Source organism: Pollicipes pollicipes, unplaced genomic scaffold (assembly GCF_011947565.3).
Source record: "Pollicipes pollicipes isolate AB1234 unplaced genomic scaffold, Ppol_2.1 Scaffold_5724;HRSCAF=6776_pilon_pilon_pilon, whole genome shotgun sequence".
Lineage (NCBI taxonomy): Eukaryota > Metazoa > Arthropoda > Thecostraca > Pollicipedomorpha > Pollicipedidae > Pollicipes > Pollicipes pollicipes.
Genome location: NW_023596746.1, coordinates 20252070 through 20273651, shown reverse-complemented (window position 1 = coordinate 20273651; position 21582 = coordinate 20252070). Strand labels below are relative to the sequence as shown.

At 48.0% G+C, this 21582-nt stretch overlaps 1 protein-coding gene across 1 annotated transcript in view; it reads right to left on the bottom strand.

Moving 5' to 3' along the window:
• Positions 1 to 18942: 18942 nt before the first annotated feature.
• The window catches only part of LOC119102786 (protein amalgam), a gene marked incomplete in the record, with an annotated part of 84484 nt that continues 81844 nt past the window's right edge, over positions 18943 to 21582 (bottom strand). Inside the window, 2 exon segments of the mRNA XM_037226240.1 lie at positions 18943 to 19040; positions 20297 to 20392. Coding sequence (XP_037082135.1) covers positions 18943 to 19040; positions 20297 to 20392 — 194 coding nt within the window.

Sequence of the window (21582 nt, the reverse complement as noted above, 5' to 3'; positions counted from 1 at the left end):
CTACGGGTAAATTTTTACAAACAGCTTTATGCATTTCTGTAAGTACTTAAGATCTAAAACCTTCCAAACTTCAAATACTTTTGCCACACACCACACAATTATGGCATGTTTTTATCGATTTCTCTAGCAGGTTCTCTCGAAGAGCACTCCACGGATCGGATGGATTCAAGAATGGTGGATCAATTCGCGAGCCGGATTGGACTTGGTCGGACATTTTCACCAAAACATTGATTAGGACCGGACCGGATTTTCATATCTGTAGTTTCAATTCCAAGCAATACGCAATAGGCCACAAAGTACACAGCTCAGTCAAATATTCCTCGAGCAAATTTTCTGATGAACAGATTGCCTTGACAGATTGACATGCGTAAGTCATATATGCTCCTGTGGAAAACTAGAGTTCCCATTCCTTTTTAAGATAACTGAAATACCTGATAATCTCCTGGCCCCTTTATCATCACGTAACTACCATTACTCATCTTGCCGGCAATTCCATTTCACTCCAGTGGGTATAATTGCGCTTTAGAGTTAAAAACTATGCACGAGAATGTTTAGCTTCTAAAAAGCACACTACAGGCTCTTGAAATCCAGTCTCCAGTCTCAAAAAGTTTATAAAACAGCAACTCCATGGTAATTGTTAAGCTTTTCTTTATCTATTCCAGGGTCCTAGAACAGAAGGTATAACCGTCCGGCCAAATTCCGCTGCTTCGACTGGTGACGTCACAAGTGTAATCGGCACGTAATGGTCAACGGCGGATGCATACCAACTGCAGTTCCCTTGGCTTTTTTTAAACGGTTCTAAGACTGGAAGCCGTTAAATATCTGTGGTTGGACCAAAAGGGCTATTTGTTTTTCGAACAGGCCACAATATCAGCTGCAAGGTTTATTTATCTTTAATTGGCCGGCGTCCCAACCGAGCGCCTTGGGCTGGAGAACCGGGAAACAAAATTCTCACATAGCTTTTTCGCGAATTTATTGCCTAAGTTGGAAATATATATGCTAAGAGAAAAAGTTGATGAGCGCATCTAAAAGAAAAAAACAATTAGAAATCATACTGACATGAAGGGTCAAGGTCAGAGCAAAGGCCTGCAAATCCCCGTTACATGTTTGCAGGGGCTGGGTCAATTGGGGCTTTTCATTTCTTCAAAAAGTATATGCTCTTTGGTTAATTGAGGACGCTATGAGGATGATAACAAAAATAAAAATGGAGGCTAGTTATCGGAGCAGTGCCAGGATTAGTTGGAAAGATTGTCAGCTTTACGATATAATAACAATCTAGTACATTTTGTGCTACCAGGTTCATACCGTATTTGCAAATGCAGTTATTGAAACAACACACACCCACAAGCAAAGCGCAAGACAATAGCCAAAGCACTCACAGGTCGCTGCCACTGGCGGCCCAATGCCACCGTGCGCCAGAATCATGAAAAGAGAAAAATCTGGGCCTTTAATATCACCAACAGGTTTACATATGACTACCGTACACACAGACAGCACCGTGCACAACACACTTTTTTTGCTATCATGCATAATACATAAAATCTTTAAACACATCATAATGAAATCCGACAAGCACCGCCCCCCACCCAAACAACAATAAGGTGAACCGAGGAAAATCAAACGACACGCGCCGACGCGAAACAAGGTTGGTGAAATTATTTGTCTCTTCGCGCCACGCATTTGGCACTTAGCAAAAATGAACCTATGGCGATACATAGGGATGACAGGGGGCTGATCTAGTCATTCAGTCAGATTCGAGTTTGGCATCAGCTTCAAATTAATTGTGCTGTTTCAACTGATCAACGATCACAATATAATGAAGAATAAGTGCCGGAATAAAGTTGCATCCTAATCATTATGCTATTTATCCCCCATCCAAAATTGATGGATATCAAAGAAAGAGCACGCTGTCCTCTCCAACTACAAAACTATGGCATCTTTCTCACCTAGTAGCTGCTTGCTTGATGCTAGTTATGTACTGTTTGCATCGAGAAAAAGCTTTCGCATTATGCAGCTACTTATTAATTTGTGATCTATTTATTACACTCCCACTTGTATCACCCGCACACAAACCGGACGCCAACGATGCATTTGCATGTCTGTGATTCTTCTGTAACAATTTAGAAGTTCAATGCACCTGACACAGAAAGTCAGGGAAATGATGTGGGTGAACAGCTCGACCAATACCTTTCGTTTATGGTTAAAAAAAGATTTGGTAAGATTCGGAGAAGCAAACGCGATCACCCGTGGCGAGTAGCTAGCATGGATATGAGATGTCAAAGCACAAGCAGTCATGACGAATGTCAGATGACCGGTGAAATGTGCCCAACTTTCTCACCACCTTTTTTGGATGCGGGAGGATCGCATATTTGTGTCTGTGGTTCTCACGACGCACGAGGGACGCGTAATAAACATGGAATAAAACGTTGTGCCATCTGACGCAGCATTTGTGGTACTTCCGTCAGCGTGCTAAAAACGAAAAAACGATGCAAATTAGTGCAGCATTGCCAATATATCTAAATTTGCTTCAATCCCATTTGGTCTACGAAATATTTGTTCTAGAAAACTTGCTTCAACTGTGTAAAAAAGAAAATCGTGCAGCTGTATCATGCACGATTGCAAAACAACCACTTTCGAGTGTTTTCCATGTGAACTTAAAAGGGACGTCTGTTAACAAATGGTATTCTAGCCATGGAGTTCAAAAATGAAGCAACAGTTTCATTTTCCTGGATGTAAGAGTTGGTGGAGCAAGCACCGCAGGCACCTTCGAATGGACAGTCGCGCGCGTTGACTGTAATCTTGGAGCAGTAGGTGATCTAGCGGGAAATCACTATCGCAGTTGAGGTTGTTTCACTAGAACGGGGAGAACGGATCAGTGAGCTAGAATCGCTTTTGAACTAGGATGGGAGTGCACATTTCATCATAAAAAGACTGCACAGGAGAAAAACAAGTCCAGTTACAAAAGTTGGAACTTACGAGTCAGTGAGTGCTGCTCCAGGAAACAAAGGCTTACATTTCAAGTTGGCATGGATGTAATATCAGGACCTGACCAACATATTTTTAACATCCTAGGTCATTATATTGGAACAGAATACATGAAACAATTGTAATTTAAAAAAAAAGTGCAATGAGCATCATAAACTGTTACACGAATGTTTTGATGCTGCACTTTGCACTTCCCTTTCATATAATTTTTTTAACACAAAACAAAGCAAAGAAATTCAACAACGAAGATAACCACAAAAAATTAAACATGCATAAAGCATTCAAACGAAAAACCCCTGGACTCCTGCATATCAGCACATCACCAAATAAAATACCACAGCCATACCTCTGGCTCCTGTTAAGATAGGATCAAGAAATATATCACGTCACGTATATCATGCATATCATGTACATCATGTGTTTTTTTTTTTGCAAAAAACCAGTGCTTATTTCCATGATAGTAGCCTAACTAATTCTAACATAAAGAAGCAAAGAAATTCAACAACGAAGACAACCACAAAAAATTAAACATGCATAAAGCATTCAAACGAAAAACCCCTGGACTCCTGCATATCAGCACATCACCAAATAAAATACCACAGCCATACCTCTGGCTCCTGTTAAGATAGGATCAAGAAATATATCACGTCACGTATATCATGCATATCATGTACATCATGTGTTTTTTTTGCAAAAAACCAGTGCTTATTTCCATGATAGTAGCCTAACTAATTCTAACATAAAGAAACCTTACCTTGTCTCATCCTGTCTAACATATTTGTAACACAACAGCATTTATGAGATACTCTCGCAAAAATTCCCACTGCCACTTGTCACGCAACTAACCAACTTGCCTCGCTTAAAGTAGCCCATATGCTAGACATCATCTCAACTCAGCCCACCTAATTCTTGCCAGCAGCACTCGTGATAAAGCATGATAAACTATATTTTTGGCTAGTTTTAACTTGTGTTTTGGTTCAATTAATTTTCGTCAGCTTGTCGACACCGGACAGTTAGCACCACACAAGCCAAAACCGCTCCAATCACTTTGAACAGCTTATTCTGATTGACATGGTTAGCCTCTGTCAAGGGCAAAGGTGAGCATGCTCCATAAAACAATCTCTCCTCCAAACACAACGCAGCTTAAAGATGGCCACATAACCAGTTTTGCTGCTCGTCATGTTTGCCATTTCAGCTGCAACAAAGGCATCCATCAACGTTCGGTTATTCATATTTAATGACTTAAAATTTGGGGTGTTGGGTTCACATGTAAAATGGGATGACTTTTTCTTAAATACCGATGTCTACCTCGTACTGTAATTGCCACGCAGCTTACAGCATTCCTGTGCTAAAAATATAGTGCATATCTCCGGTACAGTCATTTGCCATTCAGCAAACTATGGCAACTATGGAAAACGTTTTGCTAACGCAGACATGAGAGATCGCTTCAGCAAATTTTGAGCAAAGAGTCAAGTTGCAAAATAGGTTTATTACATGTCTTGTGGCACCATAATTTGCCTTATGAACAAAACCAGACAGGTTTAGACAGGAAAGGAATAAATCTGGTTACAAATAATGTGATGAAGGCAGACAAGGTAAACAATTAGTTGCCCCACAGGAGAAACTCACTGGCTTTTTAAGGGCAGGCTCCTTTCTGCTCTCCTACACAAAAAGTCAATATCTTTGGCATGGTTTGCTTACAGACAAGGTCATCCAACCCAGCCCAAAATATAAACACCAACCATGCTCAGCAACCTACAAGTTTAAAATGCATTTCGCTGCCAATCACTTCTGAATTGGCTGCGCCAGGTCCGTCCCAAAGCTGTGTACAGCAGGATAATGTACTGTGGTGAAGTAGCGAAACTGTAGTGGCTTATATTTGTCATTGTTGAGCCCCGCCATGAACAAAAAACAAAACAAAAACGGTTAACTGGGAGGTTTGACGGGGCAAAAATGGCGATAGAAATAAGTTTCGTGCTTCAAACTGTTTCTTTAAATCTCTACGAATTGCTCACTCTTGAGTGCATATCAAACAGGCTTGGCAAACAGGCCAATCCAATTTATGCATGAAATATATGCAAGTTTGCAGTTGAAACATTCTGTAGAGAAATTGTTTAACATCTTAAGCCACAGATGGTGTATTTAAAGATGATCGGAAAGGAAGGAAAAATGAAGCTGTACCGTTCGTATGAGACCAAGTAAAACAAAAGTAATCACATAGATTTGGAGACTTTGAGTTGTTTGGTCAAATTTCGTTATCAACTAATTTGAATTAAAATCTGTGAAAATGGGTGCTCAAATTGTGACCTTAAGCCCTTAGGTTTCATTTAGAAGACATTTATTTTTTTTAAAAATTGCCTCAACGTTTCGCGAGTGGTGCAATTAAGTGGTCAAGTTTCTTCGGGTAAAACAAATACGTGGATAAAAATTGTCTACCAGGCTTTGCTGATGTCTACATCAGGCTTTGTTTTGCCGTGATGTTTGCATGGCGTGAACCCAAAAAATTGGGCATGCATGAAAACCTTGCGTTAGGCACACAGCTGAAGATTGTGGTGCATATTGTAAACAAACCAAACTTGATACGTGCAAGCGGCTGGAGTCGCTAAGGCACTGGGACTTGAAGACACCTGGTGTCCTTACTCTGAGCATACATAGGCATGATTCAGATGTAGGTAAGGCGAAGGGTGCACCGAGTTGTCACTAGTGATTCCCGTTGAACCCGCCACGTTCACTCTCTAGTGAGGGCCGTGATATTGTCGGCACTGCCGAACCTGTTCTTCAGCAGGTGAGCAATTTCGCGAGGCTTGGACATCACCGTCCTGAGGGGCACAGATGGGGCCAGCAGGTCAGACAACACTAAGTCCAGGTCAACGAAGCACACCACCGCACGGCGTCACTGACGCGAAATGTGCACCGCTGTAGGCGGTGAGCGCACCAACCGACCATGGGTGTCCAGGTTGTGTGTAGCCTTGTTTATGCTTGATGGTTTCAAGTGAGTTCGGTTTTGGATACCTTAAAACCTCTTAAGGGAAACATGGGTTTGGTGTGTGTGGTTAGACAACATCAGGTGGGAGTAAAAACTTCCTCGTCAAATAAGTGTTCAAAACCAAATCAAATAAGTGTTCAAATTTCAAAGGACTTAATGTGAAAGAACCTGAGAGCCGTGAGAGGAAGAACCCGTACTCTGAAATTATAGCCGTGAAGTGCTCTACGAAGTCACTAGTGAGAACAAAAATAATGAAAAACATGACACACAAGTCAACCAGATGGTTCAAACTTAACAATTTTATAAGAACATATCACCGAAAAAGCCAAAATAACTGCCCACATTTTCCGAGCTTGGCCTGACAACAATGAGCGGTAGTCAGGCGCACCTTTATGTAAACACAGTGGCATGCTGTGCCTTAGTGTTATTGTGAGAGTGAGATCCATTAATTTCTTCTACTTCATACACAAACCATGCGCAAGAATCAGTGCCAATGATTAATAAAATGCCCAGGAAACTGTTTGACTTTCAGTACCCTAGCCTCTAGCATTAAACTAAAAACATGGCAAACAACAAGAAACAGACATCTTGCAACAGTCTGCACATTTTCGCGGGCGTGTAGCTCAGAAACTAGAGGAGCTCAGATCTGAGGGACGGGGCTTTAAACCGCACCGAATCATGTTCACAATGGCTCTTTCAGTTTAAAACCCGATACAAACGTGGAACACTCGTTTTAAAATCACGGATAAAGATGCAAGGACACCACGAGAAGCCCGCAAAATAAGACCGCATGAAGACGTTTGGTTCAGTACACGCGTGGAGCATCGCTGCGGCTGCCACTCGGGAGGTTTAAGTGGTGCAAGTAAGTGCTAAGGTGTCAATTTCGCACGGCCGGTTTGGCAGCACCTCGACGTCATAAAAACGTTTCATGACACAATCAAACAATGACGTATTGAAGAACACATTTATGAAATGGAGAAATCGTGTTCTCTAGACTGGTCTTTTCTACTTAAAAGTGTAGTAATAATTATACACAAGCTCATTTTATCATGTGATGGTTGGCTCAGTGTCTTCACATGCGGAACATTTCCTTCAATTCCGCGACATATGCAAGCAAAACTAAGTCATCGCTTGCAGCATATAATGTCCTTGTCAATAAAGACTCATTTAATATATTTATGGCCCACGCTAAGTGGTGCCTGTTGCGCGAACATGGCCACCGACATCCAATATGAAATTCCGGGTCAACTGTATACTTTTAAAGGCCAAAGCCTAACATGCCGCATTGCTTGACACTACGTTTTGCCTTGACGTTGGAACCCTCTCACTTCACCCGACCCTTCCCGCAGCCGCCGGCATCAGCCATAGTTAAAGCCTGTCGGGGAAAACAAGGAGGGCGTGAAAGAGAGTCGAATGCTCATTGCTACCAGTAACTAAATAGGAACGCAAGCGCTCCAGCCTACAGAGCTACTGTAACGACCTTTGTCGTGAAGTGAAGGAAAATACCAGATGTTGCTTTGGTGTAGAAACTTCAGCATTTGAGGAAGATTTCATTGGCACTTTATAACAAACAAACGGCATAACAAAACAACATATCTAGACTGAATAACAGCAGCGCATAAGAAGGTATGATACCCATTCCTTTGTTGACAATTGTTTCTTAATTCCATTAAGGAAGAGCGATTAGACCACCATTCTGGTACTTTTGAATATATTGGACCAAATTTGGCAAGGAACGACGCCCCGGACAGAATTTCTGTGTCCTAAATTGAAATATGAAAATATCTCCGACGTCGTCTGGTTTCTAAGACGCGAGGTTCACCTGAATATTTGGCTTCAGCCCACTAAATGCATGAATGGCCGCGCCAGAGCAGGATTGTAACGCTACCGATGTTTTATCAAATAAAATGCATGCAAGGATCTCGGTCTCGTTGGCTAATCCGCCTCTCCACATGGAAGTCAGAGACAATTCTAAACATAAAATGGACAAGAGGATTTTGTGGTGCGTTCTTGTCCTTCGTGTTGAATATGTCGTTTCGTTATCCCGAGAGTTTCGTTATCCTGCATTAGCCTCAGGGAACGGTCGCTCAAGTTGAGTGCGCACTAAAGACGACATCCCGGCCCGCTATTTCGCCACCTCTGACCATGAACCACCCTGCCGGCTATTCTTCAGCATGCAGATAAATTTCTGCTGGGCCTTCTGCAGTGTGCCTGGAGACTACACCCGGCCCTATAAGACCAAGACCAGGTGGGTCCGGCCACCATTCTGACTCCGGTCGGGCCGGACGCCGCGCTGCCTCGATGCCGACTGCATGCCGCCCTGGTTCTAATAACCTGGACGTTGTGCTGGCTCTGGCGCGCCCAACTACTGCATTGGATATGACGAGACCTGGTGCGATCTGATTCGGTGAGTTGGTCCGATGCCGACTGCATGCTGCCCTGGTTCTAATAACTTGGACGTTGTGCTGGCTCTGGCGCGCCCAATTACTGCATTGGATATGACGAGAGCTGGTGCGATTTGATTCGGTGAGTTGGTCCGATCCGATTTGACCATGCCCGATCTCATCTGATATACTGAAGCCTGGCCGATCAGGCATGGCGCGGGCTTGTCCGATCTCATATGGCGAGGCTTGGTTGATCTTTCCCTGCGGCTGTTCCTGATCTGATGACGATGAAAGATGCTCGAAACCACGCGCGCGGAAAGCGACGGATTGGGACTTACGTAGCGCAATATCTGATTTTTACCCTGTCACCTGCGATCTATAATGCTTTTATAGTGATTGGGACTTAACGTCTCGCCCACTTTCAGGGCTATGTCGCGACGGTGCGCTTTTATCGGGCATCACGTGGGGTGCGGTAGTGCTTTTATCGGGCACCACGTGGGGTGCGGTAGTGGTGTGGCCGGGACATAAGCCCAGGACCGCAAAGTCCAGAGAGCAGCAACCCAGCCACACCACCACCACCACTCCCGAGCACGATGGTTTTGTGACATGTAGACATCAGTTACTCGAATCGTCAATTAGCAAGTGGTGGAAGATTAGTCATTGCTATGGTTTTGGTGCGAAAAAACAAAGGCTCGAGTTTGGTTATCTCAAGGCCAGCAACGTAAAGTGATCAACGCTTTTAAGGGAACGTGTCACACTAAGGTATCTTTAAAAAAATACTGTGGTGCAATGTTAGGTCCAGTTACGTCTGATAGCACCACGATTAGTGCTACTGAAGCACGAAGAACATAGAAACAGAGTGTTTTAACCTGTCACACCATTTATTGAACGAAAATTAGGTCAAATTAGTACATTGCAAATGTCATAGATGGTGTTTAATTTGGAGCGGAATTTCAAATGGATATAAGATGTATTAAACAGCATCCATTAACATATTTGTTTGCATTACAGATCTTTGAACATTTTTATATTTATTTGCAGTCAGTGCCACCTGTCTAGCAGAACGTTTCCACGACAGCTCCTTCCCTAAAAACGGACGCACGTCTCCAAATTCAAGAAGGGCCTACACGTGCCACAGATGCTAGCTTCCAGTAAATGGAGTGTGTAGCCGCTGAGCGCGGGCACCGACGCACTCGTGTTGAGCTTCCAGACTACAATGATTGCATGGAAGACACGGATCTAAGCGTCCGACATCTTCCAACCAGGCTTGCCAGCTAACACGAGCCTAACTTTTTTGTTATTCTAACTTGCAATTTTAAAACTTGATATTTAAAATAAATCACTCTGCATAACCCACGTGTTGCGGAACAAGAATGCAGATGATAGGTATTGTATTCATAATTATGAGCTTTTCGAAAGGATTTCGAGAGAGCTGGCATTATTGCCCAAATCGGATGCGTCTGGTCTAATGATGGATGAACAAATGTGGCACCTTCGCTTTACCAGAGCCCGGCTGGGGGCCTGAGACAAATGCGTCCAGCTGGAGAGGTTGATTCCCTCCCCCTCGGATCTCCAACTTTCAGGCGTTGTATGAAAAAAAAACATTGTGATAGTGTCATCAAATCATGAAGAATTCACACCACATGTTTCTCCTTAGGCCAAATGTGAGTCACCAGAGAAGGTCACGGAAGGTCAAACACTGTCTGATAGATGCAGTAATATGTAAGTCAACATGTCAGAACGGATATTGAGGACAAAGAAATCAGAGTTAAGACTGTGGGAAGTTCATTTCCGACCATTCATTTTTCACCACATAGGTCAGCTCAGATCAGGTCACCGTCAGATTTGGTTTACTAGTAGATTACAAGAACGTACTTTTCGCACCCGTTCATCTAGTCTCTCCGCTTATGACAACATATGCCATTGATCTTGGGTGACCTCTTGTAGCCTCGCATGTCCTCACGTTACCTGTGGTGACCTTATTTCGCATTAGAATGATGTCATATGTTTTTAGTGGAGTATTCGAGTTCCGCATCCAAAAGTGCTTATAAAAACAATGCATTTTAAGCTCCGCATGTGTTTTGGAGAAGGTATCATAGATATATGGCATGACCTGGGCCAAGGTCATGTGCTCTGTGGCCATATTATTGTTGTGCATGTGGGGTAGTACTCTGCATAAGCAAACACCAAAAGTGCATAAAAGCACGTACGGTTTGCATCATTTGCAAAAAATAGCAAAACATAACCTGACTAGGTTACCGAACTCGCCTGTTTTGAAAACGCTGAAATAAAAACTAGATCACATCACGTTTTATAATTCTTACCAAGCTTGAACAATGTCAAATGACTGGCAGAAAATATAGTGTGTTCGATTTTTTTTTAGAAATCTCTTTGCCTCTTACCGTTGCAAATCCCTTTGACCGGACCTCGGTCACTGATCTTGCTAGATCAAAACTTCAGCTTTGCATTAGAGATGCCAATTTGATAGATCAACAGATTCTGAAAATTTCGTACAGCTGCAAGCGTTCTTTGTGACCTGTGTTCGAAAAACTGTAGGGGAAAGGCGGCTTCTCTGGCCGGGCGCGGGTTAAGTTGCTTTCAGAGACGTCGCATTCTTATTGTGCTACACAAACATCCAACAGGCAAGATTTTCACACGCAACGAAGCAAAGTTAAGTGGCAGATTAAAATACACAATTCAAAAGCAGCCGCCACGCTGTTTTCCCATCCACATTCAGAGGTTAAGCTGTAATTCGCCGGATCTCGCTGATGATCTGTACAGAAACGAGTCACGTTCGACTGCAAAACTTTGCAAAAAGACTCCTCACTGGTGTGCGCAATGCCAATCATTGGTCTTTTTAAACATGCAATTCGCATTGCGCATGACAAACTATCACCTTCAACGAACAAGTTACCATAGAACCGCACTCAACTGATTTAGTCATAATGGGTGTTTAGCTGCTTTCACATTGTAACTCCCATGTGCTATCATTACATGAAAGGTTGATTATATCTGCGATCACCCTGTTCATCCTTCACCCAATGCACATCTTAAAAACGGCCTATTACTATTGTTTGCGCTCGCTTTGCCCGCATATGGACAAAATCAGCTCATAGCTCAGTCCTTTACACAGGGTAGTACAATTTGCATGCGAGGTAATGAGGGATATGGGTGTGCAACACAAGCAAATGTGCAGGGGCAGAAATGTGGTACCTGTGAGAAATTACACGTACAAGGAAACGTGGTGCGAACAATGCGAAGTACAAAGAAAAGCCACAAGAAATTGTTAGTAAAAATGTGGCACAAGTGACTGCAATGCGAACAAATATGACGCGACGAATTATGTTTTCCAACAAATGCGGCACGAAGAATGGCGATGGAACCAAAAGTGGGGACACATGAATTTGTGTGGCCGCAGTTTGCGGGTGCGCACTTTTGCACCTGAGAAGTTTTGCGATACAAATATTTGGTCAATAAGCCTGGGGCAAGATCTGCGTTCGAAGAAGTACAATGCAAAGATCTGTCCCGGGGCCCTGACAAGCGCACCGACACGGTGGTTAGCCGCGAGCATCTCGATTTAAATGCATTTATTATTTTTCTTCTCCCTTATTTCCGACACCCCAACATGGCCGGAGGGCAGGCAGATAAAGAATCGCAGCTGGTGCATCCTTTACTGGTCCTTCATTTTAGAAAGAAAGGTCTTCGGCTGCTGGATTTTCGGTGTTCGAGTTCAAAGCTCTTATGCTGAGTCGCGGCGTTACAGTGTAAGACAACGATTGCATGGGCGGCACAAAGTATTCCGTTCTCGGTCGTAGCTCAGCATAATAACTTTGAACTCATTGTCTCACTGTGCATTTGATTTAACGCAACACTGGCGCGATAGCTTCTACCTTCCATTCAGTTCTCGTACAAACATACTTGACTTAATTCTAAGGCTTTTGAAAACCAATAAAACCATCTTCAAATTCGTGACAGTTGGTACACTTGTGGTCCGCAAAAACTTGCCGCACACTCATTAAGATCCTAGCAAACTGTTCCCCACATCGGCGAAACTTTCCACTATCGGAACTCCCATAGAGCACTGTTATTCTGAACTTCACCAGTGTGCCCGACGGCTTTGTAACTAGCCTTCAAAGGCGCAAATTCTACCCATGTTTTCGCAACCCGTTCCCGCATCAGCGCCGTCCCATTCATTGTTCGCGCGGCTTCAGTCCAACAGCCCTTTCACAGCACGAACTTTGTCCGTACAACATTGGGTTTGACCGGTGAGGCATTGGGAGCGGCATAGTCCGAGGGTGGCGTGCTGTAATCATGTGACAGGTTGAGAGCTCTTTTTTAAGCGTTGTCAGATGACGTTTTAGTCCAAGGTGTCTGGCTACACGGCGTGCCAATGCCGCCGGTCACTGTTGTCGGGCGGGCACTGATAGTCTCGTCGGGTGGCTGGCGGGCATGCTGAGCAGCATCGGCGGTGCCGGCCGCAGGCAGGCGTCAGCCCGGCCGACGGATCAGATCCGGATCGGCGACGGGAGGAGTCGGGGTCCCGACCTTGTCACAGGCAGACGTCAGCCCGACCGACAGATCAGATCCGGATCGGCTAAGGGAGGAGTCGGGGTCCCGACCTTGTCACAGGCAGACGTCAGCCCGACCGACAGATCAGATCCGGATCAGAGACGGGAGGAGCCGGGGTCCCGACCCTGTCACAGACAGGCGTCAGCCCGGCCGACGAATCAGATCCGGATCGGAGAAGGGAGGGGCCGGAGGCCCGGCCTTGTCACAGACTGGCGTCAGTCCGGCCGACGTATCAAATCCGGATCGGAGACGGGAGGAGCCGGGGTCCCGACCTTGTCACAGGCAGGCGTCAGCCCGGCCGACGGATCAGATCCGGATCGGACGTGGGAGGACTCTGGATTCTCACTTTGGAAATCGTGCTCACGGATGCCAGATCTGAGCGGTTCGACGATAATACTCGCCTTGGCCTTGAACACCATTTGGCGAACAGAGTGGTAGGATTTGACTGGCGTTGCCACAGCGTCATGAGCGTCTGAATCGCCGAATCGAACGATGCATCTTCACGACCAACTTAGACTAAAACACGCATATTTGACCGGCATTGCATGCACAGGTTGCTGTGTTCGCGGCTCATGCGGTAAGTTCCTCTCAGTGAGTGTGTCCGATCGCGGTTCATGCGGTAAGTTCCGCTCAGTGAGTATGCTTCCGATCGCGGCTCATGCGGTAGGTTCCTCTCAGTGAGTATGCGTCCGATCGCGGCTCATGCGGTAAGTTCCGCTCAGTGAGTATGCGTCCGATCGCGGCTCATGCGGTAAGTTCCGCTCAGTGAGTATGCGTCCGATACGTTCAAACGGTTTGGAACAAATTCGCTAGAAAGTTCGGTTGTTCAAATCGTTTCATTTGGGCGCACATCATGGTAAGTGGATCAACTTCCTGCCCAATGGCATCAGCGGGTTTCAAAGAGACGAATTGCTGATTCATGAAACAGTTTAGCACGCGCTTCAGCTGCAGTGTCTCACCAAATAAAGCCTTTGGGAACCCATCTCACCCCATGCCCTTATCGATCCATCTCTGGGCCTGACGGAAGCTCCTCACGCTGGCTTGTCCAGTCGAATTGAAAATTAAAGGTCCAGTCGTGCAAGATCTTTGGAAGGTTTCCGCAGTTAGTTTTCGTCAAGGGACACCTGCACGATTCATTGCCAATTTCAGCGGCGCCATCCAGCACCATTACGTCGTTACATTTGGTGACATAATCTGTGATGGATGCTGGCATCTGCCGGATGCTACCTCTGCTGTAAATTGGCGCCTCCTGAAGAGACTTCAGCCCTAAATCGCTTCGAGGAAAACCTGCAACCCGGTGTCCTGGTACGGTTGCAGAGCGTTTCCGAAATATTACACAATTGAGCAAAGAAAATGAGTAGATGGTCCTGTTCCGTGTGTGCTCTCTTCACGCTCGGTGTTATGAGGCATGTCACTAGCCTCAAACGTCTATAACCGGAAGCTCTCATACAGCCTAAAACCATGCCAAGCATGATGGTAATAAAAATGCAGAATTAGATTATCTTTCAAATCAACGTAAACAACAGTAGGCATTCAACCTGCTGTGCAGGCAAAACACAGGCCTTATCATTTCGCCGTTTTATTGCATCCACAGTGCAGATGTGTATTCCCTTCTGTGCAGCTGGTGCCGTCCTCACCATTACATGATCCCACCTCTGGTGGTCACCACTCAGGTCTGGTTTGGTCAGCTGCCGCGGGGGAAGGACTGTTGTTCGACTCAAGCTCTCATTTATCATTCAGTAGCTTCCCATGCGATCGGCACTCTCATCCCGCCATTAGCAGATCAGATCAAAGCAATAGGCGCCCGGCCGGTACCGCAGGACGACCCAGCAGACCCCAGGGTAAGACGATCGCGTGCGTCTCCTCATTCCGGTGGAACCCCAGTAGCGCTGCAATGACGGTGGAGTGGCCCGATGCGTCGTCAAACCGCGGCATGGTTGCGGATGCGCCCCCGGCGGCTGCGCCTGCGGTGCAGCTGTTTTCACTCTGTAGCCAGCGTGAGAAACAACGTCTCGAACAACTGCAGTCTGGGCCGGAAAATATTAGGACTTGTACATAAGGTATCAAAAAACAGGTTTATATCAGCCACTCATGTAACGACCAACCGATAGGGTGGACACCTGGCGACGGTTGAGGTGTGGCAGTGGGGAAGAGGATGCCCTTGAGCGATTCGGCTTACAAGTCGGACATGACCACGATTCTCTAGTGTGGATGATTTCCCGCTGCCGATATTTTAGGGCGGATCATGTGCCTGCATCACAGGGGCTAAGGAACTATGCGCCGTCAGGACGGAGCCAAGATGAATCAGGACGGAACATATGCCTGCATCACAGAAGCCAAGCAAATATGCGCGGTCAGGACGAAGCCAAGATGAATCAGGACGAATTCATGTGCCTGCATCACACGAGCCTTACAATTCTGCGCCGTCAAGACGGAGCCAAGATCTTCATCAAATGATTGTCTACTGTACAAAACCGTTCACGGAAATACACGGAGACTGAGACTGATGCTCACTCAGGACTCACTCCCCATTGCAATGTTGCTAAAGGGAATGCTCCACATTTAAAGACATGGAAGCAAGGATCAGATACGATTAAATGTGTTTACTTATAACTGCTGGTATGCTTTTAAGTGGAAAAGGCTGCTATTGATAACATAATATATTTAGTGAATATGCTTCTCAATACGCTGTTGTTTGACTGCGTCATGGAACGCTTATATCACAGCACATATTGCGTTTCTTCAGTCTCCCGTGAGAAGGCCCGCGGCAGTGCTGAATGTGTGTTGAACCAAATATCGTGAGATACTCCTGTTTTAACCCGTTTCTCGTGGTGTTATTTACCTGTTTTCCGTGAGTTTAGGGGCTTGCTTCCATTCACATACTGGATCATAGCGCTATTCTTAAGTGATTCGATAACAGGCCCTATATCTGTAATAACTGGGAAGGATGTGTCACTTTTTGTATTATGTAGCACAACACGTAACTCGCATTCCAATCTTGCATATCTCACACAACAATAGTTGAAAGCCTATGTCCGCCATGGTATCCGCGCTTGGTCGTCGTTATCTGGGAATTGTGCTCACGAACGCCAGATATGAGCGACTCGGCAGTACAGTCTTTGGTAACCTTGGACACCGCATAGCCAGTGTAATGACAGGATCTGAGTGGCATTATTACGGTGTCGTGGATGTCGCGGTAACCTTGAAATAGTCTGCACCAAATAGCATCCACATATTCGCGGGCGTGTAGTTCAAAAACTAGAGAACGTTAGCGCTTAAAGAGAATGCATCAGATTTGTATGGGATTATAAACTGAAATAGCCATCTTGAAGATCATTCGGTGCAGTTCACACATGTACAGTCCTGCACACGTGTGAAAATGTGCACACGCCCCTGCTCTTCTTAGGCTTTCAACCGTTCTAGTTTCTGAGCCACACGCCTGCGAAGATGTGTAACCTAGTTCACGGATGCGTTTTCAAGGCCACCTAAACATCCATGTGGCCAAAGTAACGTCCTTCAAATCCTGCCACACCGTTACCTGTGCGGCGACCAAGGCAAAGATGAATGGAACTGTCGAGTCGTTCATATATGGCGGTCGTGAGCACGATTTCCAGATATAACGACTGTCAAGTGGCTCTCAATCAATGTTGTAGAAGTTACGATGACGTAATCAAACGAGGAAGCATTGAAGAGCATATATATTTAACAGAGAAATTGGGTTGTCTAGAGCGGTCTGTTCAGTGAAAAGTATATCAACAGTTACGTGGGCTTACTTCATCATGTCTGATGTTTGCTGCAATATCTTAGATGTAGAGCATTCCCTTTAAGAAAAGCAGGGCTGCGGGCTGCACCGAATGATCTGCAGAATGTTTCAGTTTAAAACCCCATACAAGAGTGGAAAACTCTCTTTAACCCAGCTTTGGACCAACCGAACTGGGAGTTTCGAAATAAGCGCCGCCGCTGGCGCGGGAGGAACAAAAGGCGGGTTTTATGTTCAGCATTATGCCCCAGCGACCGGAGTGGCTCGATTGTAGCTGTCAAGTCATGAGACACCAGCTGCACGCAAACAACGCTTTATGGCAATACAGGCACGATCAAATGGGTTCTGAAACTGTCTGTCGCTGGTCTAACGGAAGCGGTCGTCTCACCGATGAGATCTGTACAACATTCTGAGACAGTCATCCTCCCTAAAATAAAAGCAGCGCAAGGAAGAAAAATGATATCATGAGCGCGCTTAAAGTTCGTGTAACGTTTTTAAACAGGCTCTATGCGCTCGATGAAGCGACTCGTCGTTTTCAAGACGTCGGGCGGCGGAAAGGGTGTGAGCCCGAGCCTGGTCATTAGTACAGCGTACCGCTAAGCGCCCCAGCTGACAGGTGCAGCACAGTCTGAACATGTCGGAGAGCCGGCAGAGTGGCCCTCATAGCCGGCTCGGCAGCGATGGGCTGACGGCAGAAGGCAAAATCGTGATTGAGTTCTCGGCAAAAGGAAATGAAATGCCTGTAGAGAACTCGCGCAACGCCCTCCCTCTGCAGATCAGAGCGTGGGAGCCTTTCCGCAGCAAAATCTCACTTTCCACAGATCGGAGTGTAGAGAGCCTCCGTAGCACACTCAGTCTCCACAGATCGGAGCGTGCAGAGCCTCCACAGCGCCATCTCACTCTCCGCAGATCGGAGCGTGCAGAGCCCCCACAGCACCATCTCACTCCCCGCAGATCGGAGCGTGCAGAGCCTCCACAGCACCATCTCACTCCGCAGATCGGAGCGTGGAGAGCCTCCACAACACTATCTCACTCTCCGCAGATCGGAGCGTGCAGAGCCTCCACAGCGCCATCTCACTCTCCGCAGATCGGAGCGTGGAGAGCCTCTACAGCACCATCTCACTCTCCGCAGATCGGAGCGTGCAGAGCCTCCACAGCACTATCTCACTCTCCACAGATCGGAGCGTGCAGAGCCTCCACAGCGCCATCTCACTCTCCACAGATCGGAGTGTGGAGAGCCTCCGTAGCACACTCAGTCTCCACAGATCGGAGCGTGCAGAGTCTCCACAGCACCATCTCACTCTCCGCAGATCGGAGCGTGGAGAGCCTCTACAGCACCATCTCACTCTCCGCAGATCGGAGCGTGGAGAGCCTGTGCAGCACCATCTCACTCTCCGCAGATCGGAGCGTAGAGAATCTCTACAGCACTACCTCACTCTCCGCAGATCGGAGCGTGGAGCCTCCGCAGCACCCTCTCACTCTCTGCAGATCGGAAGGTGGAGAGCCTCCGCAGCACCCTCTTACTCTTCGCAGGTCGGAGCACACTCTGGCATCTGCATAGAATCCAACGCAAAAGTCTAATCATATCCGCGGCGTTCACTAAATCTGGATGGCAAAACTCTGTCCGGTCAGTCACCACAGCGCCACGGAGAGCTCTGTCCGGTCAGTCACCAGAGCGCCACGGAGAGCTCTGTCCGGTCAGTCACCACAGCGCCACGGAGAGCTCTGTCCGGTCAGTCACCACAGCGCCACGGAGAGCTCTGTCCGGTCAGTCACCACAGCGGCACGGAGAGCTCTGTCCGGTCAGTCACCACAGCGCCACGGAGAGCTCTGTCCGGTCAGTCAGCACAGCGCCACGGAGAGCTCTGTCCGGTCAGTCACCACAGCGCCACGGAGAGCTCTGTCCGGTCAGTCACCACAGCGCCACGGAGAGCTCTGTCCGGTCAGTCACCACAGCGCCACGGAGAGCTCTGTCCGGTCAGTCACCACAGCGCCACGGAGAGCTCTGTCCGGTCAGTCAGCACAGCGCCACAGAGAGCTCTGTCCGGTCAGTCAGCACAGCGCCACGGAGAGCTCTGTCCGGTCAGTCACCACAGCGCCACGGAGAGCTCTGTCCGGTCAGTCACCACAGCGCCACGGAGAGCTCTGTCCGGTCAGTCACCACAGCGCCACGGAGAGCTCTGTCCGGTCAGTCACCACAGCGCCACGGAGAGCTCTGTCCGGTCAGTCACCACAGCGCCACAGAGAGCTCTGTCCGGTCAGTCAGCACAGCGCCACGGAGAGCTCTGTCCGGTCAGCCACCACAGCGCCACGGAGAGCTCTGTCCGGTCAGTCACCACAGCGCCACGGAAGAGCTCTGTCCGGTCAGTCACCACAGCGCCACGGAGAGCTCTGTCCGGTCAGTCACCACAGCGGCACAGAACTTCTCGCATAGATTGTTCGAGGTGTTGATTCATCAGGCGGTGCGTGGCGGCGGTAGCCGTGTTATCCCAGTGAAAGCCGCAACGGATTCTGCTCACTGCCACCACTGACGTCAGTAAGTTTGCTGTATTTCTTCGTTTACGTCCACGTCGTATTTATTTGAACTTTGACCCGGTCACTGAATACAACGTCCGAACCCACGAACTCACGGAGACAGTCCCAGTGAGATATGAACACACACACACACACCGACGTGGAAATGGGTCGCCGTGTTGCCACATATCATGCTCCAAAGGCGGTGTCCAATAACATGGCTCGCGTTCGTGTCCCGGCGGCCTGTTACGAATTGCTGAGTTTTGTTGTAATCATCGCTAAACTAGGAAATGTCGTATTGTTGACATCGCCTCTTCACAACCCAACATACGTCTTTGGTAAGTTCATATCCGGTACGCACAACCATTCGGAAACGCGACCAAATATCCCTCATGACAACCACGAACGCAAATCTAGGCCTTCGAGCTGAAACTAGCAAAAAGCCGGGTTAGAAGAGTACATGGACACTGCGATACCGTGAAGCGAACGCGCCCCGTGGCGGTGACATCGAGCAAACAGCCCCGGACAACCACCAAGAGGCGTTTTGAGGCATGTCTTGCCTGCAGCACTCGGCGAGTGTGACATGGCGGCCATAGGACATAACAGAGCCCGCCGCTCACCGCCAACAATACAGCCGGGTACATATCCACGCGTTCGCCTCACACATTCGAGTTCCGCGGCAGAGATGGCCCGAGGCGACATACCAAGTCCGTCTCGTTTGAGACAGCAAAGCCACAAATCCATTTGTGAAGATTGTGCTTTCACACTGTAGGTCCCAATCCGTTTCGCTGCGCTGCATTCGCTGCGGAGTGTTCCGTGAGTGCGCTGATGCGAACTCGCTGCGCAGGTGCAGTAGCATTGCACTCACACGCCGCCCGAGCCGGTTCGGGCATCCACCCCACTCCCCGGGCCTGCGGTCAGGTCAAATTATCAACTGTCCTCGATCTGGAGCAGGCCTGCTCCACCGCTGGCCAACGCTCAGGTCAGGTTAGGCAACCACCCGATCTCTCTCGGGAACGGGCCCCGCTCCACCGCCGACCAGGCATCAGGTCAGGTCAGGCCAGGTCAGGCCAGATCACCTGACGCCGGTCAGCAGGCGGTGGACGGCCGCCAGCAGGAGGACGCCTCCCAGACAGCTGCGCCCGCTGGCGGCGAACGACGAAGACCCTGTCTGCATGGCAGCCGGCTGCTCACCTGCAGGCACAGAGCGACACCGCCGTCAGGTGGCGCGGGGGCGCGTCCAGACACGGTCTGATCGACGGGCAGCGGCTCCAGACACGGTCTGATCGACGGGCAGCGGCTCCAGACACGGTCTGATCGACGGGCAGCGGCTCCAGACACGGTCTGATCGACGGGCAGCGGCTCTAGACACGGTCTGATCGACGGGCAGCGGCTCCAGACACGGTCTGATCGATGTGCAGCGCGTCCAGACACGGTCTGATCAACGGGCAGTGCGTCCAGACACGGTCTGATCGACGGGTAGCGCGTCCAGACACGGTCTGATCGACGGATAGCGTGTCCAGACACGGCCTGATGTACGGGCAGCGCGTCCAGACACGGCCTGATCGACGGGCGGGAAAGCGCGGCCTAGGATGGTGGGAGGAGCCGGAAGACTGGGTGGAGTGGCTTACAGGTCCGCAGGTATATTACGAGAATTAAGCTACAGTGCTGTATGAAAAAGTGTTATAAGACGCACATGTGCCCGGCATACTGGACTGGTTTGCAGACCAACTCTTAATGTTAACATGGCTTGATAGCGGGGACGCACGAACTGGAGGTTGGGCCCTCGACTGACTGAAAATTTAACATTGGCTGCATGGGTGTGGAGAGCAAAATGGTCAAAAATGTCTGCCCCCCCCCCCCCCTCCCTCCTTCACCAACTTGGGAAGACTTCCGTTACGCCTGGTGAATGACACAATCTGATAAGATGCCTCATCTTGGCGCGTACCCTGTGTGGCGCGGAAGAGACAATGCAAATCCCACCAGTGTCCGTTCTACAAACCACTGTTGTGGAAGTGCAAGAAATAGTAACTGTTTTGCCACGGTGATGTTCGAGCCAGTCTGGGACGTCAGATTTAGTCTGTCAGAGCCAGGCCGGGACATCAGATATGGCCTGTCAGAGCCAGTCTGCAACATCAGATATGGTCCTGTTCGACCAGTCTGGGACATCAAACATGGTCTGTCCCACAAGCCTGGGACGTCAGATATCGTCTGTCCTACCAGTCTGAGACATCCCATATGGTCTGTCCTACCAGTTTGGGACATCAGATGTGATCTGTCGCACCAGTCATGCGCCGCCAAACTTGGTTTTCGAATGCCAGGGCTTTCTGGTTTCGCTACCGCCCTCGTTGCAAAGTTAGATGGTTTTTTCCTCAGCTCCTTTC